Here is a 27,918-nt window from a genome sequence, read left to right as displayed (position 1 = left end):
TAAACATTTTAAAAGAAATCACTTCACCTCACAGAATATTGGAAGTGCTATTTTTAAACTGTACTATATACCCAGTGGTGAGCTGGAGCCGGTTGTTAAAGGGGTGGGCAAACTGTGGCCCATGGGGGACCGTCCTTTCCGTCCTGCCTGAGCTCTCGGCCAGGGAAGCTCCCCTGAGAATTTTTATACCCAGCGGCACTCCGGGCCTTTGGTGGTGGCTCCTTCACTCGCTCCGGGCCTTCGGCGGCAGGCCCTTCAGTGCCATCGAAGGCCCGGAGCGAGTGAAGGAACCGGTTCTTCAGCTTCTGGCAGCTCATCACTGTGTACACCCCTATGAAGAACAAACTACTGATTAAAATTCTTTTTGGTTACTCTGCTTTATTAAAAATTACAATACAGGACACTGCTTTCTTATATTCACCCAGATGTTATCTTACAAGATAAACAAAATATTTCAACACAAATACTTTATCAAATGTCATTTAATGGTATTTGACATGCCCATAGTTGGAAGAGAACAAATCAAACTTTCAGACAATAAAAAAAACTTCCAGCTGCATTTTGTAACTGAGAGCAATGGATTACATCAGCTGTATCTGAAGCAACTGAATTTATTTAAACAACGCAGAAATAATAAACCTTGGAGAGTTCATGCTTTGTTAGGTACCAGTTTTAGTTGGTATTTAAGAAACTGAAGTCACACTATCATAAAAAGATAAATACTGTACATAATGGAGAGTAAATATTATTGCATTAAGCAATATCAATCTGAATGTACTGTTACATTAAATACAATATCTTATGGGAATTCACAAAGATGGTCTTCAGATTTATCTGTACTTTACAGAAATGGTCTGTGCACTTTCTACAATGAGTTGAAAGTATTTATCATCTCAATTTAGTTTACAGATCCAGTTAAGCCTTTGGATACAAATGTGCAGCACCCACTGAAGTCAATAACAGCCAAATGTGGGTTTGAGTGAAGAATGTGGCCTTAATATACCCATAAAAATACCAGTTTAAGAAAAAAAAAAAAAGCTATCCAGCCTTTGGTTTCTTGATGATAATAATGTTTAAATTTTGTTTTTAATATTTTCAAGGCTAAGTTGTGATAGGCACATATTAAAAATATAAGAAACTTCAACATGATGTACTACTTTAGGACAATCCATTCTTGGTTAACAAAGTGCAATTAGATTAGATATTACTACTAGTTTGTATTTAATAAAAAGTCTTATGTTAGGATGCGATTAGAAGAGGAAAGGGGAAAAAATGAACATGGAAAAGAGTGTGATACATATAAATAAAGCATCAGAATTTTTGAGGTTCCTTCTCCTCAGACAGTAATTCAAGAACACGAGATATTAGAATTTCAGCTACTGTGGCATTATTTGGAAGTCCTATAAACATTATGGCAACATTGATGAAAAGTGCATGTGTAGTTATGGTTTATTTCAGGAGGGGAAATGGGTACTACATTGTGATTTAAACCATTCCCTCTCCCCAACTTTAAGAGAGCTACATCTGGTGTGGCCCATTATCTCTGGGAACAGTGGCTGCAATAGTTTTTTTGTTTGTTTTTTAAATCTCTCTTCTGAACATGAAGCTTGCACATTTTAAAGAGATAGCACCTAGCCTCAGAAATCTCCATCTATAATTAATGTCTGCCAAAGCAGCTTTCAAGACCTTTGCAGAGTTGAAGGTACGTTTATATAACTGGCTTATAATTAAAGGTTTTATACCTTGACAAAAAAGTGTATATAAATTGCATTATCCCTTTTTCAAAAAGAACATTTGAGTACAATATCCTTACATTCGTTACATTCATATTCTTAATACAAGGTCACTAAACCATATAAGGAGGATGGACTGTCAAGATACAGAGCACTTAGTGTCATTTGAAGAACTATTCAGATGAGTACAATATATAAATATCAATATGCCATTTTACATTCCATTTTCTCAGAAGGAATTAGATTTGAAAATATTAAGCTACAGCACTTAATTCCATATAAATTAAACTACATCTCAGTTCAGACTGTATACCACACCCCGATCAGAGATTCACACTAAAAATAGAATAGCTAACCTTTTTGATTGGCTTTTCCCAAAGTAAGAAGTATTTTGTCAATGAATCCTGATGTCAGCCAGCTTCACTGTAGGCCAGCCAACAGTAATCTGTTTGCAACACACTAATGAATTTACGATACCATGATGTGAGCTGCTTCTAATGCTAGCACAGCCCCAGAAGCATGCAGATTTGATTTTTGAATAGGTTAGACATAAAAATACCAAATGTGTGCCTAGAAACTGTGGTTTCTTTAACCTACAATATACTAAACATGACACTAATTGAATTTATTGCTTCATGTTTCTAAATGAGGTGAAGCTGGTTGTATTATAAAATAATTCTAGTGTGTTGGAATGCCTTCTCTTACACTAAAGTTCAAAGTTGCCCTCTTAACAGAAACAGAGCTTCCGTGTCTTGGGTTCCATTAATGGGTGGTATTTTTATTTCCCCATAGGTACATAAATTAAAGTAGAGCAAGGACAATCCACCTCTGATGATTTTAGAACAGGAAACCCAGTATATTTAGCAGTAATGAAACTACCAAAGAATACTCGGCTATATAAAATCCTGTAACTCTACATTTCTATCATCACAGGTTTATCTGATGGCAGACCTTTGTTTCCAAAGATATTCCGAAAGGCTAATCCACCCAAAATTAAATACAAACTACATGATTATGTCAAAAGCCTCACAAAGCATTTGCCATTTATCCTCTTAGATTGTTACTAAATGTATATTTCAAGTAAGGTAGGGTGACATCAAGCGAACTGACTAGCAATACGTCCATAAAAATGTATATTACATCTTTGTAAAATTAATTTTTACAGGGAGTTCAGCATTAGATCACTCAGAGGAAAGCAATGAGCAGTTCCAGAGAATAAAAAACAAACTTACAACAAGACATAAAAGTACAACTGCATCTGAAAGAACACAGCACTCTGAAGACTCAGCATATCCACTAAAGAATATTTACATGTTGATAAAAAAGTAAAAATATTTCATTTTATACAAAAAAAATTGCTTTCTTCTCCATGATATACATTTAGTGCCAGTGCAGACTTTAAAGCTCCCTACCGCTGTTTCTATATGCTGTCTTCAGGGGCTAGGTCAGTCTTCAACAGTTCCAGTTTCTTTTTTTCTAGAATTTCTTTGTCAAATATTTCTCTTTCCCTGAAAGAAAAACCCAAACATTGCACTGAACTCCTGCATTTAAAAATAGACTTACTTTCTTCTTAAAAACAAACAAACAAAAAATCCCCAACACACACTATTGTCAGTAGGAATATTTCAAAAATTTAAACGTTTCAGCAGTTGGATAATGAAAGAAGTTATAATTGTAAAGCTAAGTGGGCAGTCAAAGTACATTTTAAAAATGTAAGCATTTTAGAATATGAATCTGTTAGTTATTTTTTAAACACTCACAATCTCGGGTCTTCATTTTGTCTAGAAGTTTGAATTTTCACCATAATAAAAGCATCTAAACTAGTTTTTAAACCAAAAACAGAATACAGTAGAATCTCAGAGTTACAAACACCCCAGGAATGAAGGTTGTTCGTAAATCTGAACCGTTCATAGCTCTGAACAAAATGTTATGGTTGCTCTTTCAAAATGTTTACAAATGAACATTGACTTAATATAGCTTTGAAACTTTACTGTGCAGAAGAATAATGCTGCTTTTAACTACCTTAATTTAAATGAAACAAGCACAGAAACAGTTTCCTTACCTTGTCAATTTTTTAAATTTTCCCCTTTATTTTCTAGTAGTTTACATTTAACAGCATCTGCTTTCCACGCCCCCTCCCCATCTCTGCTATTGCCCGATTGCGTACTTCCGGTTCCAAATAAGGTGTGTGGTTGACTGGTCAGCTCCTCATTCTGAGGTCCTACTGTACACGCACTAAGCGAAACTAAGAGTCTCCATTTCCTCTTCATCTTATTCCTTTGTATATGTCACAACTGTGCTATATAAACAATGACTAGTATTATGCCGTAATCTTCTATGCACCAATTTAATTGGGTTTAGTTACTGTTGCTCAATATTTTACAATGGCTTCCATATCAGCCCCAAGGTAACCCTCAGATTAGGATTTTAGTAGTCCGATTTCTTCCTTTTTGTGTGACCCATTACAAGAGTAATATACTTGCCAGCATTTAGACTTCACAGCATGTATGTTTCCAATTCCTATGTTCTTTTAAAAGCTTAGGCCAGATTCTCTCCTGCAACAATATACTTCTCATGTACTGAGTGTAAGCATGCACCATAGAGCCTGTTATGGCTACCTACTACTTAAGCTGTCATAAACTCAGCCTATGGGCTACTCTAACTTCAGACAGAGGGATATGGTCCCTAGTGTCCCACATGGCAGGAGAGAAATGTCCTGGGGAGACGCCATTCTATCCCCTCTCCATGCCACGCCAAACTCACTTCCTCCCCTGGTATGCGCCCTTATGCCAGGAGGAGGCTGGCAAAGGCACACTCCACCAGCATTATGTGAGTTAAGAATTCCCCTCTACCAAGAGAATTCACAATTGGGCAACTGCAGCCACATTACAGCTTTTGATGCCACTCATTCAGCACAAAGGGGATTGAACTGAAGCAGAGACTCTTAAAAAAAAAAAAAAAAAAAGCTAAAGTAAGATGAAAAGCCAAATGCTGAGTTTTTTAAGGAGTTACAATTTCTGACAAGTTTCCACATTGGAATAGTCAAATCTTGCTTTAAATATGAATATACAGTAATATTGTTGCAAAAGCTGAGGGATGGCTGGAAAAGCCCACTTTTGTGATGATTTTACTGATTGAGAAAACAAGGTAAAACCTAATGAGTCTTATTTCCTTATGAACTGGAAGTTGGAGCTATATGCTGATTTTTTTATGCAAAGATGGGTGAGAATCAGGCTAATTTCTAGGCAAAAAGTCTGACAAGTAAAATTCTGGTGATTACAATAACCACCATACCTTTTGCTGACAGATGGTCCCTTTATGTACTTTTCCTCCGCTTTCTTGTAGTCTATATCATCCACAGCAGAAATTGCATAAATGATTGCCTGTAAGAACAGAGTTTATTGATACTAGTGAAAAATTAAAGTTTAAATTATATGCACAATAATCTGAAAACAGCAATTGAAATGGTCTCAGCAGATGAACAAAATTCTGGAATAAGGTTTTACCTAATTTTGTAAAGTTCGCGCATCGAGCTTTTAGAAAAAAAAAAGTGTGTGTATTTAAAGATATGAAATTCAGGAAAAACTTTTCCTGTAACCCACTTGGAAGGATCTTTTTGCAGCAACAAGAGCTAGAAGTTTAAATTTTGTTTTAAAAGAAATTTTAGTTTCTATAGAAGTTGGAAAAGATCCTTACAAGGATTTTTTATTTCTTTTTATAAGCTACATGACAGAAGTATTTAGAGTTTAGGAAAAGTTGTTTGTGTAATTTTCTAAAAATGCACAGATTGGAATAATAAAAGCATTTCAGAAAGGCAAATTATAATTAGCCTACTGTGAGAAGCAGTCAACTTCCCTAAAAGTAACATTGTTGACATCAGAAATACATGAGCCCAGAGAGATACTGTATATTGCTCTTATTCTACATTGAGGCAATTTTTGACAAGCCATTACTGTTTGATATTTAAACTGGTGCTTACATAAGAAGTTTCAGAATAAATCAAGCTGGACAACTGTTTATAAATTGAGAAAGAGCTACCGTCATGCTGGTGTGCATACTCACTTTTCAACAAGATAGCAGCAGGAGGAGGCACATAATGCTAATTTGGAACTTTATTTTCAAAGAGTATTTAAAAACAAATACATGTTTGCTTTCAGATTGCTGTGCTGTACCAAATGGACACCTTTGATCTCCCAAAGCTGAGCCACATACACATGGTTTAATAATAAATACATAAATATAATAATAAAAAAGGGTCCACCTTTTAATCTTAAAAAGAAAAGGAGTACTTGTGGCACCTTAGAGACTAACAAATTTATTTGAGCATAAGCTTTCGTGAGCTACAGCTCACTTCATCGGATGCATTCAGTGATGAAAGCTTATGCTCAAATAAATTTGTTAGTCTCTAAGGTGCCACAAGTAGTCCTTTCTTTTTGTGAATACAGACTAACACAGCTGCTACTCTGAAACCTTTTAATCTTAGTTGCCTAAATCCAGAGTTAGGCAGTTAATCTGAAGAACCCAAGATTAAAAACTGGGCCCATGAATTTTAACTTGTCTTGCTCAAATGTCACTCAATGACTGGAGAACATTCAGCAAGTCTCTGAACCAAGGTCAAACAACAGTAAAGATGTTCACTTACTTCAGGCAAAAGGACATCCAAAATAAATTTTATTCTATCACCATTTTTTACATCCAGCTTCCTGGTATCTATTTCATGATAGACTTCTTGCAAATAATTCACCACAAGGTCCAGCTGCTCTTCATCCTCAAGGTAGGTCTCACAGGTCATATACTGACTTGAATTCAGAAATTCTCTCAGCCACCTGGACTGCTTTTTGCTTTTCAAAATAGCCAAAAGATGCTCCTCTGCCCCCTTTGTCTTCACTATGAAGTCAACTATCTTTAAGTTGGCTTTGTCTCTGGCGGCCCTCATTCTATCAGGAAGAACTTTCTTGGAGGGTTTGATAAGTGTAGTTTCTGACAAAGAGTCTTCAAGGTCTTCCTCTGCTATGATTGGGAAGGTCATTTGTATTTTACCTTGATTAACTTCTTTTCTAACTGGATAGCCTGAAAGAAAGGCCAGCCTTAAAGTAAGTGCATCCAAATACATTGCAGATAAGAAAAATAAAATGTTTTTGATTCAGGAAGAGAAACCTTTACTATGCAGAAAAGAAACTAAAGAATTGAAATTTGGATAGAAGCGGTTTTGAAATGTATTTGTTCTCAGAACATAGGAGTTCCCATGCTGAAGTGGGCCACTGGTTGCTCCAATGTGGCATCAGGTCTTCATTGGCAGCCAATGTCTGACTGACAAAGAATGAAGGCACCCTATAATGCACACTACTATTTGTGCAATTCTGAATGACAGTGAGATTGGGCTGAGTGAAGTGTAAAAAAAAAAAAAAAAAAAAAACCAACAGGAAAAGTACCTGCCTAGCGCTTATACGTATCAGTTTATTCCTTGAAGAGTGACAACAGAGGTCTTCTCTAACTATGATCTATCTTGTGTATTAAATTCATTATCATTTGCTGGTGTATAGTGCTGAATACACTCAGTGAGATACAGATAAGGAGTCTTTGCCTCAAAATGCTTTCTGTCCAAAAGACAGACAGCTGATAAGAGGCACTGCAAGAACCTGAAGGAGTTAACTTATATTTTATCTCCATCCTAGTCACTACAGTAGTAGATTTGACCAACTCGCCAAATACCTCGTAATATGGCATGTTTAGGACTGAGTCTGTTCAAGTGAGAACAGGATTATCAGGGGATAGAGGTGGAAGAAAAATGCAGCCTGGGTCGTTAGCTATATGTAAATTTACAGAGTCTATTAAAAACAGGCTAAATTATGCCAGTCATTACATCTGGTCTAAAATGAGCCATGTCCAGGAAAATAAGCCAGTGCACAGAAGACATGGTATTTTGCTGGAAAGCAGCATCATAGTCAGGACAGCAGGAGCAGCTGAGGAGGACAGAAGAATGATTGGTGCCATGCCGGCAGCAGAAATCAAGAGCGTCCAGGAAATGAGAAGAGAACTTATCACCCAGAACTGTAGCCAGGCCTAGGAACAGAAACCTCTCCTAAGAGAGGCCAACAGCCATCTTTGGCATGAGTCAGGCAGCACCTCCACCTTAATCTGTATATCAGATAACACGACCCTCACACCCCCCACTGTCATCTGCAGCCTTAGTGCATCCCTCTTTTCCATATTGTGCTATAGTCAGCGTACGGGACTGTTTGCAGGAAAAGATCAGTTTCGGTAAGCTTCAAAAAACAGGTTGTTTTGCGGTCAAAATGATTTTTTGTTTTGAAATTTAAGTTAATTTATAGGAAAAAATAAAGGTCAAGATCAAAATATTTTGATTTCTATTCTGATTTCACCCCCCCACCCCCGATTTTCAGTTTTCCAAAAAAAAAAAAAAAAAAACGTTTAAGATTTATGTTTTGTCTCAATTCAAGATGGGAAAGTTTTCAAAATCTCAAAAATTCTCAAAGGACAGGAAAATTGTTTCCTGCCCAATTTGACATCAAATGCCTCCCCTCCCTCCGAATGCTTCTCTTGATCCCGCTTTCTAACATCCCAACTCAATGCTTTGAAGTCTTGATGCTTTCTCTGTATCCTGAATAGCTGGAGTGCTGGGCCCGGCTTAAGCCTGATCCTTACTTCCTTATTCTGGCAGCGGAATGGGAGCAACCCTCAGCTCACCCATTTTTTACACCTGTTCTCCCTCCCAGCTCACTGTGAAGACACAAGCACTATCTACAAACACATGGTGCTGGTACCTCACCAACCGTTCACTCTGTGTCAAATAAGGGAAAGCTCCCCAGGTCTTAGCAAGTGTCTTGAGGGGGGAAAAAAATAGTATGGATTTCACCCTGCCCCATCTCTTTTTCTCTGGGGGCTGCAGTGATGGGAGGAGATGAAGGCAACTAGGTATTTCTGATCTGACAATATGAAACAACTGTTATTCATTTGCATGAGCATGGAAAAACACGTGCGATAAAAACTAAGATATTTTCATTGCCAAAATTAAAAGGCAAGTTAACAGCAACATTTTTAGGTATCCCTGAAGTATGTTGTCAGAAAAACTCAGTTATGGAGTTGGAAATCGTAACTGCAAGAATTTGGTAGACTAATATGTAGGAAGCTATCTACACTGTCCATGTCAGCCAGGAGGAAAAAACCCAGCCTCACCATGAAAATACTTACTGATATCATCAGCACAGTATTCCAAGAAGGATCCTGTAAAAGAACGACAACCTGGGGGGGAAAAAAAAAAAAAAAAAAAAAATAAGAAAGGAACTTCTCAATCCAATTAGAATCTCTGAAAACAAAAAAGTTTGAGATTTTCTATGCAAAGACTGCACCTGAAGAAGCTTTACAGCTTTTAGGCAAATATCCTAAATTTAAGGGCCTATAATCAAGACACAATTCAACCATTAAAATACTTTAGTGCAACAGAAATACAGTGTGCAAATTTTAAAACAGATTTTAAAGGTGTCCTGCACAGATAAAGTGCCAATATTTATCAGGTGAACATTTCCAAGCTATGAAAGGTATTCAGCACATTATCTAAACACCACATTGCCCATAGTTCAGCACCTTTCAACTGAGCATTTCAAAGCCTAAATATTGACTTGTTTGAAGGTGTGGCCCAAGGGTCCAGAACTGACAGCCAGGAACACCCGAGTTCCAATCCCAGTTTGTAGGGCAACTCTTTCGACCATGAGCATGTCACTTGCCTCAGCTTCTTCCTCATCCATAAGATGGGGAAACCTACTTTTTAAAGGGGCATTGTGAAGATTTGTCAGTCTCTAATGGACTGTGTAAATATTGATTATTTTTTCCAGTTTCCATAGCATCCAGTCCACAGCAGGTGGCCTCTGTGAAGCCCACAATGCATGGTGTTACAAAATTAGAGCGACCACAGAACCCCTCGCACAGCTAACTCATAACTGCGGTGAGGGGAGCAGAACAGGAATATGTTTTTTGTCTTTGAACATTTTCTCTTGCAGACTTTATATAACAAACAAACTAGAAAACCAGGTGTATATGTTTCTTCTGAGGATTCAAAGCACATTGAAAATATTGATTAATGAAGACTCAGCATCCAATGAGGTATAATTATCACATAGGTGGGCAAACCGAGGCACAAAAAGGAAGAGTTAACTTCAGCCTGCAATAAATCCCAGGTCTCAAGTCTTCTACTTTACCACAATGTCCTGTAAGTATGAAGGCCTCAGCTACACTGGATCTAAAGAAAGACAATATTGCAATAGATATATACTAGAACGGACATGGTTGACAGCCTTGACCCATTTGCTTACCTACTCTAATTCTGTAGTCAGCAATCAATTCAATGCACCACTCAATTTCCTGGCTGTAGTCCTCTTTGGCTTTGTCCTACAATAAAAAACGTCAACAGGTTGGATTTAAACTGAATAATTCTCTCTCTCTCAACCAATCAAAAAATAATGCAGGGATGTTTTGTCAGTGTTTTTCTGCAACAGAGTAATGTGTCCATTTGCCATCATAAAATGGATAAGTCTTGCTTATGAAATTGCTTGTTTCTATTTCCAAGGGGAGAAATGGTTTCCAAGTTTTTGGACTGCATTATAGAGGAATCTGAAGATTTCTTAAGGCTTGCCCAAGTGCAAGCTAACATTGGCTGAGTTTTGATCTCTGCCATCCTGCAATTAGCACAGAAGTAATTAGATTTTTAAATGAGTATGGCTCCACAGGTTACTCAGATTTGAACACCTGCCCCATGTAGGGTTAGGGTTACTGTTGGAAGCTGGTGAACATTCAAAACAAGTCATCTTCTGGGAGTCCAGTCACACTGGGAAGTTGGCTGTAGAATGCATTCTGTTTGACAGCCCAGACAGAATGGTTGTAGGAGCCTGAGCACTCTTCCGCCTCACAAAGAGCAAGCTTTACTTTATACACTCCAAACCAGCCAACTTCATTAACTGACTGACAGAAAATAGCATCCACTTCTCCCTGCTTCACAGAATGTACACAACACCCACAATTCGGCCAATTTGTTGATCTTCAGCCTTGTAAACATACATTCCTTCCCCACTTGCTTGTAGCTGCAGGTTTCCCTCTGCCAGAGCTCACAGGTGAACTGGGATATCTATTCTAGGTCAAAGGGCATTTGAAGCTCATCCTACTCAGCATCAGTTGGGAGAGAGCATGGCTTGCAGTTCCAATGCAGAGGGATTAATTTTGTCTATTACATAGCGTAACAGCCATTTGATCCATATGGCTGTGAGCTTTATCAGTAAATATAACCCAATAATTTTATCCCTTTAAAAATGGTTAAAATACATTTCAGAAATCTATAAGCTTTCAATGAAGACTAAAACGAGTACATACTATTATGAACCCATTTCAAGGATATAGAAAACCCGACTGAAATCAATGCACTTTGTATACTAGTACACAATCCACAAAAATACACATGCTAGAAGACACTAAGAAAAACATTTATAGTGAATATAATGTAGCTCATCTTACATGTTAGACATTTATGAGAGAACTCAGTCCTCACTGAATAAATACAAAATATTAAATACTTTTAAAATACTAAAAGCCTGAAGACGATCCAAGTACAAATTTTTTGAAAAAGTAATTTGGAGTCTTTTGGATTATTTGCCTATGGATTCTTTCTTGTCTTGGCAATGCTTTTGGCACTTGTCTTTTCAAGGTTTGATTTGAATTTTGAAAGCCTAAAACTAATTTAAATGAAAATGCAAACGCTCAGGAACAGAAGCAATGCACTGTGCTGCTGTAATAAGCTGGAACTTCAGCTCTGTCTCACAAGTATGCTCTAGTTGGGCAAAAATTTATGTACCCACTAACGGAGCACTTATGACTTACCAAACTACCACCCATTTAGACAGATTCAAGCAGAAACTCCTTTAGGCCTGGTCTATGCTAGGAAACTAACCAGTTGTAGACAGTATCTATAAGCAGTACTGAAGTGAGTTTAACTCCCAATATAGAAAGGACAACACTGTTTTCAGCACCGTTACAGAAATTGTTAAGCTTTCTGTAATGTGTGTTGAATGTGGTTTTGTCCTAAGAAGACAGCTAAAGGAAGCCAGTTGCTGACAGCCGTTATCTATGGATTACCTTGCAAATACAGGCACTTAGAGAGCTGTGAGCTTGGAAGCAGTAAGTCCAACAAAACCCAGTTCTAGAGACTGTCTGAGGTACCCACCCTGCAATGCACCCTCCGTTTTGAAAGATGTATCATGCCTTGAATATCTACATTTAATTACTTTGTTCAAGATTGCATTCCAGCTGGAAAAGGTTATACGAACAATAGATTTGAAAAAAAGGCATGAAATTGTATTATAAAATAAAGAACCAATTAAGGCCAATAAGTAGGGATTCAATTTGAAGGTAATGATGTCATATACTGAAGAAAAATGTGAAGTCTGCTCCTTATTACTGTACTTACTATTAGCTTCTGCTTTTCTTTACAGTCAAAGTGCTTTAGATTTTTGAGAGCTATAGAGAAACTTCATGGGGGGGAAAAGAGGAACATAGTTAGTGCATACAGACAAGTTTAGATTCTCACCCCACATCCCCCCAAATTCTACATTTTTCTGCAGGTTAGGTTCCATAAAGAATAGAATTTGTACTAGTTTTAATTCTTATGAGCTACCAGTTCATATTCAATGAATTGTTTGATACTAAATTGGGTAAGGCACAAGACAACAGAACAACTGCTTCAGGAGTGATATTGATGAGCTTTGAGGGAAGCTACGTCCAGTGGTCCTCGGCTACAGAGATAAAGATGGCCACATGAAGACTGAAGTGCAAGTTTAAAGTTGCTTTGCAGACTTAAGCTAACCCATAAGGACAGGCACATCTACCTTTACAAAACCGCACATGTTGAGTAAAGTTAAGAATCCTTCTGTATGATCTGCAACACACTGAACAAAAGTTTGATAAAACCCATGCACATATTTAGGGGTGGGATGAGGAAAACCTCTCAAGGTTGCTGGCAGTTGTAACAGGATTCCATGGTGGACATGCCATTAACAGCTAAGAGCTACTTTATGCCAACTCAAAACCAGAATGATTGGCTGCGCTGTGCTTCAATACTAGCAAAAGGAATTACGTTCGCATTGCCTCTACTACCCTGGTTGTTAAGGCTCTTAGCACAATTCTAACAAATATTAAGTGAAGTTCAGAAGCTAATCAACAAACTATACCCCTTTGCCTTCTTGCCATTCATACCCGCTTCTATCAGCAGCACATTTGCTTTTTTATATTTCCGTGTCACTCTTTTTATCTGTTGAAAATATAAAGACAAGTTAACATCCTAGAAACCCGATTGCTTATAAAGCAAATCACATTATTTCCACCTGCATTTTTATATATTGCTCCACATACCATTACAGAAAATGGACATTGAGAGTCAAGTTTAATCTAACAGGCAAACAAATAAAGCTAATAAAATTGGTACAATAAGAATAGCATGCGTGCACATGGCTGTGTTAGTGGTTTGATTATGCAATTTGTTTTACTTTATTTGAATTTATTCCCTTATCGCCGCACACTGGAAAAAAAGCAAAGTAGCATGATCAAAACAAATTTACAGATTAAAGACAAGAATATCTGATAATTTAGAGTTAATTCATCTTTGGATGCTACCTGTTAACACTGTATTATGATGTACATTAATTATTCTTCCCTATTCAGGGCAGAGTAATGCGTGTTCACAGCCACAAGAGGGACCACTTTGCTGGCTGTTCTGACAGGTAGCAACATAATACAAAGTAATGAATAAGGAGGAACTCATGAGAGCTTACTACCTAATAGAATGGGTTTCAGTGGAGAATTTATTACGTATTACAAAGCTCTCTGAGTGATTATCACCTTCTACACTGGAATCTGTAGCAAGTGGTCTCTCTTTAGACACCAGACTTGCAACTACATACTTCAACAAGCATGTCATTCTTAACATCTGTGTCTTACTTAAAGGTGACTGTGATGGGTTCCCAGTGAGATCTGAAAAGGAAAAATACTGGTCTTGTGCCCTTTTTTCTACTTTCTAGGGTTTAAAGATCGCATCAGGAGATTTCCCAAAAAAACATTTTTTGCCCCTGCTCGTTTTTTACATCCAAAATACAGGTTCTCTTTACCCCAAAATATTATAGTGATTAGAGAATGAGGGAAACATCACAAGAATCAAGACAGATGAGCAATTTAGCAAGGCACTGATTTTTAATCAGGGGGATAAAGCTTTGGGGCGTGGGTTGTTTTTCATTACAAAATATTTAATTCAAATGCCTAATGAGCACTTTGAATCTATAAGAGACATTTTTTGTCCAAAACCCTGGTTTTTTCAGTGGAACTAAGCTCTAAGACATTTTAGATACTACCTTTCTCCACACATCCCCAAAAGATATTCTTCCAGCTAAACTAGAGAAATCTAGACATTGAAGTTCCTGATATTTTAAAAGGTAAAAATCAAAAGAAAAAGTAAAAACCTTTAAATGCCTTTTATGCATAAAAATCCTTCACAGTTGATCTAGCAAGCTCAGATCTGCACCGCACACCTTGCCTTGTGAAAGCAAATTCTATCCTGCTTTCAAGTAACCATTGTTTTTAAATGTTGTTCAAAGATTTTGAACAAACGTAAGTAACACACCACAGGGAGGAGTGCTGGGTGTTCTCAACATATCCTGAATTCAGTGGGGGCTGAAGATACTCAATACAGCCATATAGGATTTCAGAATCAGACCCTCTGATCCCATTTTCAAAAAAGTAGTAAGATACTGTTCTTACCACCGCTGGCCAATATGGATATCTTGGCAATTTGCACCAGACCAACATCCCTGGTTCAATTGAACACGGTTCTACGGCACAAAAATAAAAGTTAATTGGACTACATAATTAGACAAGTGTAATATTTACATAGCATCATTGATATTCAAACAAGTAAGATGAGGTCCCCGAACTACAACCTCAAGTTACGCTAAGAAACAGGGTCCCTTTGAGCTAGGCATTGTACACAATACATAAAATGACTGTCCCTGCCCCAGAGATCTTACAATCTCAGTATCTCCATTAGTCTCCTAGGAACACAGGAATTGCGAAACTGGATCAAACTCATAGTCCACCTAGTTCACTGTCCTCTCCAACAGTGGCCAGTGCCAGATGCTTCGGAGGAACATGCAAGTAACCCTGCAACTGGCAAATGTGAAATAATCTACCCTCCATGACAATCTCAACGCAATCCCTAATAGGTAGAGATTAGTGGCAGGCCTTAAGACATTCTATTAGCATTAACTATAACAATCCTGGATAGTCTTGTTATCCAGATAAGTAAATCCCTCTTGGGACCCTGGTAAGTTTTTTGGCCTCAACAACGTTCTGTGGCAACAAGTTCCACAGTCTAATTATGTGTTCTGTGGGGAAAAAATCCTTTTATTGAAACTGAAATATAACAAAATCATATCCATTAGCTGTTCCCTTGTTCCTGTGTTATGGGACAAGGAGAACAGAAGCTCCTGAGCTAGTCTCTACACTAGTCATTATCCTGTACGTTATCACCATGTCCTTTTGTTATTATCCCCTTTTTAAGGTAAACCAGCCCAATCTTTTCCATCTCTATTTGTACAAGAGTTTTTTCCATGACCTAATCATTCTCATCATCCTCCTTTTAACCCCTAATAAGGATATTGCAGAATTAGTAATATAGGGTAACAAGTACCACACATAGCATTCAAGAGGAGTGCGCACCATTGATTTATATAATGGCATAATAATTTTTTGGAGTGTCCTCCAACATGGATCAGAGAGAGAAAAAGATTTGGTGAAGGTGAATGAGGGAGCCAAAGAGACAAGGATGGAAGTTTTTGTGAACTATGCCTAGAGAGAAGCAAGAGTGATGTGACAGGGTGCGAAGTGGATACTTCTAATTCCATATTGGGACTGGATGGCATACACATCCCCCGACATTCACCCACACCTGGAGTGAGAGGGGAGAAAGACAAGTCATCACATCATAGCGGCTCTTTCCAAAGACTACTGTAGTACTAGTAAAAGGAACTGACTGTCAGAGGCCTGAAGGAAACCCATATTTCTGGGAGCAGAGACATAAGACAACATGACCTGAGGATATTCCTTTAAGAGGAGTTTGCATGCAGCTTCTAGAGCTGTGCATGAACATGCTGCCACACTCAAATGAACAAAATGACATTCACAGTTTCTAACAAGAACAAGTCTAATGAATAAAAACATTTATGTTTGTTACCAAGGTATTAGTAAACAAAGTCTAAATCATATTTAAGTCTTCAATGACTCTAAGGCTCAAAGAAATAGTTACATTCTCTTCTTACCTTGACGTAAGAGAATACTAGGAAGTTCTTCATCTTCCTCTTCTTCCTCATCTACCAAAGTTGTATCAAGAGAGATATCTCCTGGAGAGCTAAACTTCAAAGACAGATCAGAGGATTCCAATCCTGTAAGTGAAGTGAGAAGAACTGTTTTATCATAATTTTTTCTGGTCAAGCGAGGTATCTTAATTTGAAAAATATCCCAATAGTACTTTGAATTATGGAGTTCATTACATCTATTAAGCTATGACAATTTGCCATTGTGCATTCTAACTTAGGCACACTGACAACTCCATTTGATTTTAATGGAGTTACTTCAAACTTACCCTGATGTAAAATCAGAATCTGGCCAGTGAATATAGAGTTAAGAGCCTAAGAAATTATGAAGAGGAGAGAAGCAGACTTCTGTAAATAAGTGTCTGGAAACAGTAAGGATCTTTAAAAAAGAAGGGGGGTGGGGAAGAGACTTCTGCTAGGGTAGAATCCTTATGACTCAGAGAAAGGGAGAAAGTCAAAAGGTTGCATGGGCTGCCTGAATTGAAGGAATACAGTATAATACATTTTAGACAGACAAGCTAGTAGCAGTATTGAGTACTGGAGAAATTATTATTCAAATATAAAATGATACACACAAATTAGTTCACAGGTTTTTAAGCCATATTTTAGAGGGTGGCTTGCCCATGGGCTAGAGAGCCTGGGGCCAAGCCAACCCTGATTACACAATGAGCCCTACCTGAGGGGAATAAGGCAATTCCAAATGAAGGGTAGAAGGTGGCTGCAGTCAGGGGGAAGTTCAGAAGACTGCAGAGGAGCTCCTGCAGCGAAGACCCCGAGACCAAGGGAATTACTCCAGCTAGGAAGAACTGGGAGTAGCCTGCAAAGGCAGAAGGGACTCTGACGGACCAAGGGAGTTTTGGCTGTAACCAGATAAAGGCTGGAGAGACAACTTTTGCATTTAGTTTTGAAACATCTAGTTAATAAATTAAACCCTACAGAAGGCAGTGGTGACCAGATTGGAAAAAACTTGTGTGGAGTTGTTTGGGGATCCAAGAAGGGAAACTAAGGTGAGGGACTGCATGCTGGGCTGCCCTGAGGCCAGAGGGGATGCGATGAGGTGGCTACTCGTCTGCATCATATGATTCCACAAAGCCACACAACAGGATTTACATAGATTAATCCATAAGTAAGAAGTTCAGTGTTGTCCCACACACTGGAAAAAAATAAAAATATATTTGTAGATATGGTACTAGCCTGCTTCTTTGCACAGTATGAGAATAAAGAAAGCAGCAAGCTATGGCTTGGCTTTGACTAAGACCGAGTCTTTGAAAAAATATAGTGGCAAGAAAGCATCTAAACACTTGTTACTAATTTAATTGACTTCATAATTAGAAATAGAACAAATTAGCAAGAACAACTGATGCTCTTTAGAGCAGTGAATTTGGGAAAAAAGGAAATCAAACAAGATACAAAAGAGCAGTAAGAGAGGCAAGGTGTGAAATTGACTGCTCAAAATACAAGTATTGCCAAAGATTATCTGCCTCCTTATAACAATACACTTGTCAATGGATGTAGAAATTGTAGATATTCAAGTAGTAAAACATCAAGCCAAGGTCAAACGATGAAGGAGACTGAAGCCAAGAATTAACACTGGAGAATTACAGGAGGAATCAACAAGGCATTAAAATATAAGCTTGTGCAATTTTCACGTGAACTGTTCAGCGAAGGAACCAGAACCCCTAAAAAATGCGCTAAGAAACTTATCAGTTATTATTAGAACACTGAAGAGCAGGAAAAATCCTACCAATTAATGGAAGGTTTGCAAGTTCCCACTGTATTTCTTAGCAACATTGAACTGCAAAATAGGCAGATAATAATCTGGCACTGCACAAAAAGTTAAAACATTTAGTAAAGCAGAAATGATATGTCATAGGTACTGTAAAGATGCTCATTGTCCTCCCACAGTAACATCTTGTTAGTGGAGAGAGCCAATGATTATACCACTGTATAATGTTTCTCTAAACCAAAGCTCACGGTTGTAATGATTATTGTATTGTGTCGGATATTTACATGGACAGGATTTGTAAAAACTTCCTAAATAAAGAGTTTAATAAAAAACAAAAATAAAATTTAGTAAATCACATCTAGTACTGGTAAATTGTTCTGTATTGCAACTTTCAACCCAAAGCATAGTTGGAATGCAGGAAGTGTTGAACTGTCCATCTCACTGAGCAATTATGAAATTTCCCAACAGGGAAATATCTTCCTTCTAGCCAATATGACTGAACAGTTTCCACATTTAAATTTCAGGGAAACTATATATAAAAAAGTCAGAGGGACTGGCCATGATGGACTTTAGTATAAAATGAGTATTCAGAGAATCCCTTCCCCAAGATATTGCAACTTCCCACAAAAATAGATAAGCAATATTTGAACATCAAATGACAAAAGTCCTAGTTCCCCCAATGAAATACTTTACCTTCTTCGTCTTCATCAAAATCAGGTAGCTGACAGTTTTTAGCTTTATTCACAGGACTGTGTGAAGTATCCTTAGTCTCTCTTTTAAACTCAGAAAGAGGGCTATCAGAATACTTTTTGTGTTTAGAAGCCGCAGATAAAGGTTCATAGCAACTTATGCATCCCCCTTTTCTGTGCAGAGGTGAAACTGCAGTAGTCTTTTGTTTCCAGCTAACACAATTTGAATTCATGGGCTTTTTGCTCCCATTTAACATTTTATATTTCCTTGCAGGAGCGTCTCTCTCTTCACTGATGTTACTCTCTAATTCAGGTGAGGTACTTGTAATAGAAAAATCCAGTAATCTCTTTTTGGGCAGACCCCTAACATTTGGCCTTGTTCCAGCAGATATTAACATAGTAGAATTGCAGAAAGCAGATACTGGGGTACTCTCTCTAACAAAAACGTGTTCTGAATCATCTGGAAATTTAGTGCTAAGAGATGAGGGTTCGCCTGCATCTCTTGGCCTCTTTCTTCCTTTCTTACTTTTCTCATTCTCTTTTAGCAAAAGTGATGAGCTTTTTCCTGTTTTCGACTTTGGCAACAATTTGGATTTTACTTTTTTCTGTTTCGTTAATGTTTTTACTTTTGATTTAGATGTCTTGCAATGCTGACCTTCTGATTTCCACGTGCTAGAAAAGTCCCCAGATTTAGATACTGAGGATTTTGTTCTGTTTCCACACGTTTTAGTTGTCTCCTTGGAACTGAGCCGACATTTTCGTTTGGTTTTTTTTGTATCAGTTTGTGGGCTGGGTGTCTTTTGTTCCCTTTTTTTCTTCAAGGTCTCACCCCCTTCCAATTCTATTTTTGGGGAAGATATTGGACATCTAGTCACAGGAGGAGATAATGAAGTTCTTATTTTCTTTTCTTTCTGGGCTGATCGAGTAGTTCGTCCCTCAACTGAAGGCCTTACTTGTTTTGGAGAGGCACTCAAAATATCTAGAGCGATTTTAAGAGCCTTGCGATACTTCAGTTCCTCCACAGGGTGACGAGGTTTATTCCTCTGGTCTGTTGAAAGAGGCATGTAAGAAGTTATGACTACTTTTCCTTTGTGTATTAAAAATATAATGTACTGTTTTTAATAGTACCTCTTGCACAGTTCATCACAGAATGCATGGCAAAAAGCACCATTAGTTTTAAAGGAAGACAGTAAGTAAATGCGAACAAAAAGGCTCATGTTTCTCAGATTACAAATTTGAAATAGACTTGTACAGGTTAAAAACATATCCTGGCAAAGATTCTCTGTTATGTCTCCAAAAGTGCAGCACAGAAAGCCTAGCACTGGGGAAGGAAAAGCAAAATTGAATAAAAGAGCATATAACTAAATTGCTACCAAAATGGTCATCAGATCATTTTCAACAAGCAAATTTGAGATGCCAACTAAATGAAGCAAGCTGTAAACCCATAAGGAAAATAATTCACAGCATTAAGGCCAGTAGAGACCATTACAATCTTTTAGTCTGATCTCCTCTGTAACAAAGGCCAAAGAACCTCACTGAGTAAACTGTGCATCAAGGCCATAATAACTTCTGATTAAACTATATAGCATCTCTTTCCTAAAGATATCCAGTCCTGATTTAAAGACTTCAGATTATGAAGACTCCACAACATCCCTAGGTAAGGTGTTCCAATGGTGAATTACACTCACAGTTAAAAATGTGCACCTTATTTCTTATCTGAATTTGTCTAGTTTCAGCTTCCAACCACTGGATCCAATTATGCCTTTTCCTGCTATACTAAAGTACCCTTTACTGTCAGAAGTCTCTTCTCCATACAGGTATTGGTATACTGTGATCAAATCACCTCAAATTTCTCTTGGATAAACTACATAGACTGAGGCCAGGTCAACATTTGCAAGGATTTGCCCGTATAGTGATACTGGTATACTATAGCAGCAAAGCACTCTTGCGTGGATGCAATTTATACTGGGAAAACTTTTGCCAGTATAAAACTTATACCACCCTTCCTAACAAAATAAGGTATACCAGCAAAAACTGCATCTGCAGTAGGGGCTTTTGGCAGCAGAGCAACATCAGTCACACCTCATCAGATCCCTGACTGACATTGCTATGCTGGCAACAAGTTTTTAGTGTACATCTGGCCTGAGCTTCTTCAACTAGAAGACATCTTTTCCCGACTTTGAGCCTGGAGACAGAAAAATGAAGCAGCTTTGCCCAAGGCAATATAGCAAATCAGTGGCAGAGCTATAATTAGAAATCAAGACCTGCCGACTCCCATTTGACTTCATGCCTTTAAGAATAAAGCTTCCATATTTGTGTTGCTTCACACACCATTTCCAAAATTATAAATAATTTAACATGGGAGTTTAGAGATCTACTAGGTGACCATCTTACTACTAAATACGCTTTTCTTAAAAAAATAACTGTTACGTGGCTTGCATAGAAGTCACTCCTCAGAGTACAGATTGGTATTACATTACAGAGATGGCATATTTGGGGAACATCAGAGGTAGTTTGTGATGTTTCATGTATCCACAAGGAGACTGTTTTTGGAAGCCTCCCAGGGAAATGAATGAGTCAGGTATTTAGATACTCACCCACCCATTTCTTCCTTTTCTACCACCCATGTAAAGCATTAAAAACTTTAAAGTATCCCACCTAATTCAGAGGCAATGACTTTTATGCGCTCCTCCTTCAAAGGCTCCGTGTCCGTACAGTTCACATTAGTCCTGAAAATACAGTAAAATTGTTCTTGAGTCTTAAATTGGTAATGACATTACATTGTTTTAGAAGTCTCGTTTTCTTTAGGCAATAAGAAATCAATACCTCTTCCTCAGAATTTTGAATAGCAGAAATCAACTGTCATTGACAGAAAAACATTGCAACTTGCTGGTTAGTGTGGACTGTATGGACAATAATAAAATCAAGAGGTTGACTGGTAAGGTGGAATATATCAAGTCCACTATCTAAAATATTTCAATGATTACATGTATACTATACTCAAGTATAAAGAAAAGGAGTACTTGTGGCACCTTAGAGACTAACAAATTTATTAGAGCATAAGCTTTCGTGAGCTACAGCTCACTTCATCGGATGCATCCGATGAAGTGAGCTGTAGCTCACGAAAGCTTATGCTCTAATAAATTTGTTAGTCTCTAAGGTGCCACAAGTACTCCTTTTCTTTTTGCGAATACAGACTAACACGGCTGCTACTCTGAAACCTGTGATACTCAAGTATAGTAATCAAAAAAGAAATTTTATCTTTTGCCTTCCGAAATAATAGGAGGCTTTGCTACTTTTAATGACCATGAAACAGGTTTCAAATCAAAGCCTAGAACAGTTTAAGAATGGCAGGTTAGTACAATTCTTCAACAGTCATAAGATTTTATGCATTTAAAAACTGACAAAATTCTGGTTAGCAAACAAGACACTTCAGAAATCAATTAATCTTGTTTTAGAGACAGCTTCAAGAACCAATGATTACAGCATGTTTGCCATACATTTGCATTCTTAAATACAAGATGATTAATGACAAGGGTACTTAACTGTTCTTCCAGACCGAGTATTTCAACTTTGAAAGAGGCTGCTTTTGCTTTAGAAACAATTGGTTTTCTGGAAGTTCTGATTTTGTATAAAACCTAAATGAAGAAGAAAGTATCATTTTTACAGCCATGCACACAATGTTCATAAGAGTAAAGATGGCATACAGCATGCATCCCAAGTGAAGGCATGAGGAGAAACTAAAGCTATGCTGTAAGGAAGAGCCTCGTCCTAGCTATATCAGATATGCAATGGAATCCATCTTAACATTAAGTATTTCCCCTCATCACAATTTTTTATAACATTATTTGCATATCAAACTATTAACGGAACAGTACTACCTATGCACACTGACGTCCCTGAAGCCTTGGAAAGTACCACAATATCAATGTTAGCTTTTAATCAAAACATACAACATTGCCTCAACCTGTAACTGTTTTTTTTTTTAGGAGCGTTTCCTAAAGTTTATATATTTACTTGGAGCTGCTGTAAAAAAGTCTTGATTAGAAGATGCCATATCACTCCATGGAAACAAACATTCCATGATCGTTGTAAGAGGCTATTTTAAGAAAACTAATTTTTCACAAGACGGAGATAGAAGAGATTCTATTCAATCAAGTCTGTCCCCTAGCAGGATATAACCTTTAACAGAGCCAAAAGGCCACAGATATTCATGTTTCTACTCTAAAGATGTTTTTCTATTCTTGTTATTTTTCATACTTGCTGACCTGAAAATAGACAACCAATTTGCCTTCCAATCTGCCTAGAGAATCTGAAACATTTTCAAACAAAAATAGTATGCGTTTATGTCAGCATGGAAAGAAATTTTAGCTATGCCACAGAGAAAATTGCCCTCCCACAACTAACTCATGGAAATGCAAGAGACTTGGATTGGCCAATGAAACTAACTGAGTTTAAGAACATCAATAAATATACTTGCTTTCTTTGATTTAGAATATTTTGTTACATTATTTTAGTCTGATCTTTTCTGCAGCAGATCAACACAAAAGGTGTGCTCTATATTCATGGTGCACACTTCTCTTCCAGATTGTACCAAATCTCATTTTGTTTTGCTTCATGCTGTTGAATGAAATCTAAAGTGAATAGCTCTGGAGCATCTTGTGAATAAAAGAAACCATTTCACAGAATACGGTTGCTAATGTAATAGTGCTGTTATTCCTTTCCCCCTACCCTTGCCTATGCCCAATGAAACTTTAAATAGACAACGTGCAAAACAAATTTTGTATTTATGTTGGTATTTAAATCACGTTCACTCTGGTGGCATCTTAGTGTCTTTATTTTGGCACATACATAGTTCCTGCAAAACTTGATATAACAGGAGCAAACACACAGCAAAGTAGATTAACTATGCTTGGAACAAATTAAGCTCTCTCTCTCGTTGAATGTAGGTTCAGAATGATACATTTTATGAGTACCCTTCTTATTGTTCTATCCAAATCTACTGAAATATAGGGAACCAATAAAGATCTCTAGTTTTCCTAAAACAAGCTACCCATTTGCACTAGGAAATACAAAACATTATTTGTAAATTCATATTACGATGCTTTTATGGTAATTGAAATCTCCTAAATAAATTCAAATTACAAAACTCCTAGTTTACTAACAAAACAAGCATCTTACAATAAAAACATAACTGTGCACAAGGGACCTTTTCCATTAAGAACTCCCTTTTAGTCCATGTGGCTTGTGTTTCAAAATAGCAAGTACAATGTTTTGGGTGAATAATGTTCCTTCTTGTTGCCTTGCAGAAGAAAGGGAACAGTCAGTGTAAATTAGTATAAAGGAGGCTAACATGTACTGGAAAAAATTATGCAAAGGAAGTGAAAAGGAGTTGAGGAAAAGACAGACAAATTATAAAGGAAACAACAGGAATGAAGAACATAGCACAGATAACTACATCCTTATCTTGTGTTAAGCTACCTCCCAGGAATGATAAGAACTAAGGAGAAGAGTTGGAGAATTAAACTGGGAACATGCTTATGACTATATTTAACAAAATAAACTGACACAAAACCAAGGGTTTCACTTGTTTAAGCTGGGAAGTAGAAAGTAAAGTGATACTTTACACCAAGCAGACGTTACTGACTTTACATTAGGTTAATATAAAAGTTATCCTCCCTCAATAAAAGGATTTTTTAAAGTATGACAGGGAATGAGGCTGCATCTCCACAATAAGCAGGGAAACCCTCTGATTTATCTATTAAAGCTTACATTTGGCTTCAACTCCTTGCCATGCAGATTAAAAGCCACTGGAGAACATTCAAGACAAATCTGCTGACAGTCTACGCAACTCTTAACTAGAAACACTTCCCTAGTTGCCCCTTGGCCATCATATCAAACAAACTACTTTTCTTCATTTCAAAGTCCATCCTGACCTATCCCCATTCTACCTGCCATCTCTCATTCAGCATTAAAGTAGACTCCTACCTCTGCTTGGCCCATGAGGCCAATTTCCATCGCCCATTTGCTGAATTTTCAAACAAGCACCTTCATGCTTCTGCTGACGCTTCCCCTCATGCTTGGGAGAAGCTCCCTATAAATATTTCCAAAACTAACTTATTTTCCTTCAAAACTCTCCTTTGTTGTGAGGAAAAAAAAAAAAGCTGACAACAGGTAGGCTGCTGGTGTGCTAAGATCACTGCCTATCATGTGGACAGATCCGGTCTTGTTGCTTCCTTGTATGCCCCCATCTGTCTGTATCCATCTGTTCTCTCATTTTATACTTAGATTGTAAGTTGTGTGGAGCAGGAGGCTCTGTTTGTGCATCATCTAATACAATGGGTCCATATACATTAGTCCAGGACTGGGGTTCCTAGATGCTACCAAAACACAAATCATCAACCTCATGTTTACTTGGAAATCGTAATTTCTAAATAAGATTTGTCTGTCAATAATTCCATTTTTTTTAGCCTAGGTAATTCATTTCTGGTGTTGTCTCCAAATAGGAAATTTCAAATAGAATAAGTTGCTTGGCTTTTGATCACACATCACATGACGCATCCCTCTCCCACACTGCCTACCTTTTCCTGATATTTTGAAGAGGGTGGGAGGGAACCTCCAAAAAGTTTCTCCTCATTCCTATACCTATTTAAATGGTACCATAATGCTCTCACCTTTGCTGGCCATATACGGTTCTTCCATTTGCATAGGATATATTCTTGATCGGTCATGACTGTGCTTCATGTAGGATAAGCAAGGTAACTACTGCCAGGCTCAGTGTATTCTGAAACAAAAATGATATTACATGGATCTCTAAGTGTAACCGTCTTAACAACTCAGTTTACCTTATGAAATAAGAGTTATGCAATATCTCAAAACAATTTAATACTACATAATTATTGCTTATTTAATATTATAAATTTCTGTTAATTTCTCCCATATTGTTTTGTACATACACATACCAGCATCATCAAGGATAGCTATTAATATTAATGCACAAAGTGAAAATCATTCTAGTCTAGCGCAACACACCAACAAAATGTTTCAGGTTGCTAGAGTGGTCCTGTTGTATTGAGAAATTAGTGAATAAAGTGAACCTGCAGGCTAGTTGGAAAGGATAGAACATTCACTTTTTACCAAATTCTGATAACCAGTGTTTCTACAGTATCAGAGGGATAGCCGTGTTAGTCTGGATCTGTAAAAGGAGCAGAGTGTCCTGTGGCACCTTATAGACTAACAGACGTATTGGAGCATAAGCTTTCGTGGGTGAATACCCAATTCGTCGGATGCTCCAATATCTGTTAGTCTATAAGGTGCCACAGGATTCTTTGCCAATTATTCTAAAAAATACCCAAACAGTCTAATTTATAGCATTGCAAAGTAAGCGCTTCTCAGGTTTATCTAGGTGAATTGTCACATCCTGTAACTTACGCCAAACTTGGCAACCCTTTTTGAGGCTTATTTAAAGAATGTGAATTTTTCAGATTCCAAATGTTTTACATGTTTGTTAGAGACCTGAAAAATTCAATGAATTATATATTAAGAACCAAAAAAGCTTCATGTACTTACAAGGCTGAAGACTTAATTTACATGAAGTCTTGTTGTTTGGTCCTACATACGAAAGGTTAAGTGAAAAGTAAAGTATAATTTTTACATTTAAGTACAGTACTTAGACAAGTACAATACTTGTCAGCTTGTTTGCATTAGGACAAACACTTATGATTGTAATCTGAAATGTAATATATTTACAAATAACTTTTTCCCTCCCTTGTATTTTGCGTTACCTTTCTTCAGACAATTTTGTACTTTGAATACAGATTACATCCCATTTCCTACCTCTCGAAACACAAAGACACATTGCTAGTGCTCAGTAAATAACTTTGTTTTAGCAAGAATACTAAAAACATCATAAAGGTATAAATTATAATTGCTACACAAGTGATGTTAGTGCAGAAATACTACCCTACTTTTAGTTCCCAGAACGGTCCACTTTAGTCCCTAGCTCAGAATGATCGATACATGCCCACTTACTAGTTTATTCAGCTTACTTTAGTTTTGTTGTACTCAAGCTAAATTGAACTCGCTCCAAAAACCTGCAGTGGGCTATGTCCCAGAAAACGGTTCATTCCACCAGTCAACAAAGGTATACCCCATCAGCGGCAGACGGGCTCGTGCAAAAAGAGGGACGAGGACAGTATCTGGGACCCCAAAAACTTGAGCCATCACGAGTTCCAAGACGGAAGAGACAGGCCAGCCTGCTCAAGTGCAGCAGTCCCCGCTCAGCCCCCAAGTGCCAACCCCACCCCACAAAAACTACCGTGGAAAAGTGGGCGCAGAGGCAAAAGTCCCACAGCTCGGGGGGTGAGGGCTATAAGGGGGGGAAAAAACAAGAGGGGGGACCTTTACAGTCTCACACCCCCCCCGGAGAGAAAGGGCTGGTCTGTCTTATACACACAGCCCAGCCCCCTCTTAACGGGAAGAAGGCCCCCCCCCCCGAGAGCGCCCTTGTGTGGGTCAGGGCGGGGGGGTGAGGAACCCAGCAGAGGGGGGGTCCCACACGCCCCCTCTGAGGAGAGCTGAGTAGTTTGAGCCACCCGCTCTACAGAAGGGTCCCAGCCCCCAATTCCTCAGGAGCCCCCCTTTGGGGGGGGGAGAATGGGGATCAGCCCCCCCGGAGGCCTGAGTTGTCTGAGCCATCAGAAGATCCCATTCTAAGGGGAGAGCCCAAGCGCTACCTACCCCCCCCGAACCTGGGGAACCCCCCCCCATGACCAACCCGCACGCGCAGACCCCCCCCCTTACCTCAGAGCTCTACGCACGCAGCCGCCCAGACAGAGCCCCAGCCCCGCCCCCTTCGCTCACCGCGCGTAAAGAAGCGCAGGACCCGGCCCTCCGCCCCCTTCCGCCATACCTAGCCTCGTTCTGGCCCCGCCCCAACGGCGGCTCCGCGCGCCAGGCCCGGCCCGGCCCCGCCCAGGCGGCCCCCGTGGCTCCCGCGCATGCGCACAAGTTGTAACGTTTTCAGCCTCGCGCAAAGGGGCCAGGGGGCGGGGGAGCGCGGGCGGCCAATCAGAAGGCGGCCTCCCCCCCCTCCCCGGCGGGGCGGGGCGGGGCGGGGGGGGGTCCGCCCAGTGGGTGACGTGAATGATGTGGGAGGTCAACGCGTCGGGACGTGAGGCAGCCGCTTCAGGCGGGAGCACGGGCTGGCCCTGGCGTGGGGATTGGGTGACGAGGGGCTACCGGGCGGCTGCTGTGGTGACATCATGAGGTGACGTAGCAACCTGAGGGCGTCATCTCCGCGTGTCCGGACCTGACCCAAGGAACTAGGCTGTGGGGCTCCTGGGGGCTGC

The 27,918-nt window shown here is 38.7% G+C and overlaps 1 protein-coding gene across 8 annotated transcripts; it reads right to left on the bottom strand.

The window, feature by feature from the left end:
- Window positions 1-355: 355 nt before the first annotated feature.
- On the bottom strand, window positions 356-27,557 carry PWWP3A (PWWP domain containing 3A, DNA repair factor). 8 transcript variants are annotated; one of them, XM_043502510.1, is made up of 15 exons: window positions 27,480-27,557; window positions 26,138-26,179; window positions 25,243-25,352; window positions 22,115-22,206; window positions 21,227-21,297; window positions 18,573-19,616; window positions 16,100-16,222; window positions 14,544-14,614; window positions 12,965-13,044; window positions 12,205-12,265; window positions 10,064-10,139; window positions 8,946-8,996; window positions 6,376-6,803; window positions 5,028-5,116; window positions 356-3,241 (listed from the first exon to the last, which is right to left on the bottom strand). In XM_043502510.1, the coding sequence occupies exons 3-15, from the start codon at window positions 25,297-25,299 to the stop codon at window positions 3,154-3,156; spliced, it is 2,331 nt and encodes a 776-aa protein (XP_043358445.1). In that variant the 5' UTR covers window positions 25,300-25,352; window positions 26,138-26,179; window positions 27,480-27,557; the 3' UTR covers window positions 356-3,153. The 8 variants fall into 8 exon arrangements, with proteins under 8 accessions (XP_043358445.1, XP_043358446.1, XP_038239942.1 ...); XM_043502511.1 differs by having other exon boundaries at window positions 27,371-27,488; XM_038384014.2 differs by lacking the exon at window positions 26,138-26,179.
- Between the last annotated feature and the right edge of the window lie 361 nt (window positions 27,558-27,918).

Source organism: Dermochelys coriacea, chromosome 25 (genome assembly GCF_009764565.3).
Source record: "Dermochelys coriacea isolate rDerCor1 chromosome 25, rDerCor1.pri.v4, whole genome shotgun sequence".
NCBI classification, from domain to species: domain Eukaryota; kingdom Metazoa; phylum Chordata; order Testudines; family Dermochelyidae; genus Dermochelys; species Dermochelys coriacea.
The sequence above is the reverse complement of the archived record's forward strand: the minus strand, read 5'-3'. Positions and strand labels throughout refer to the sequence as shown.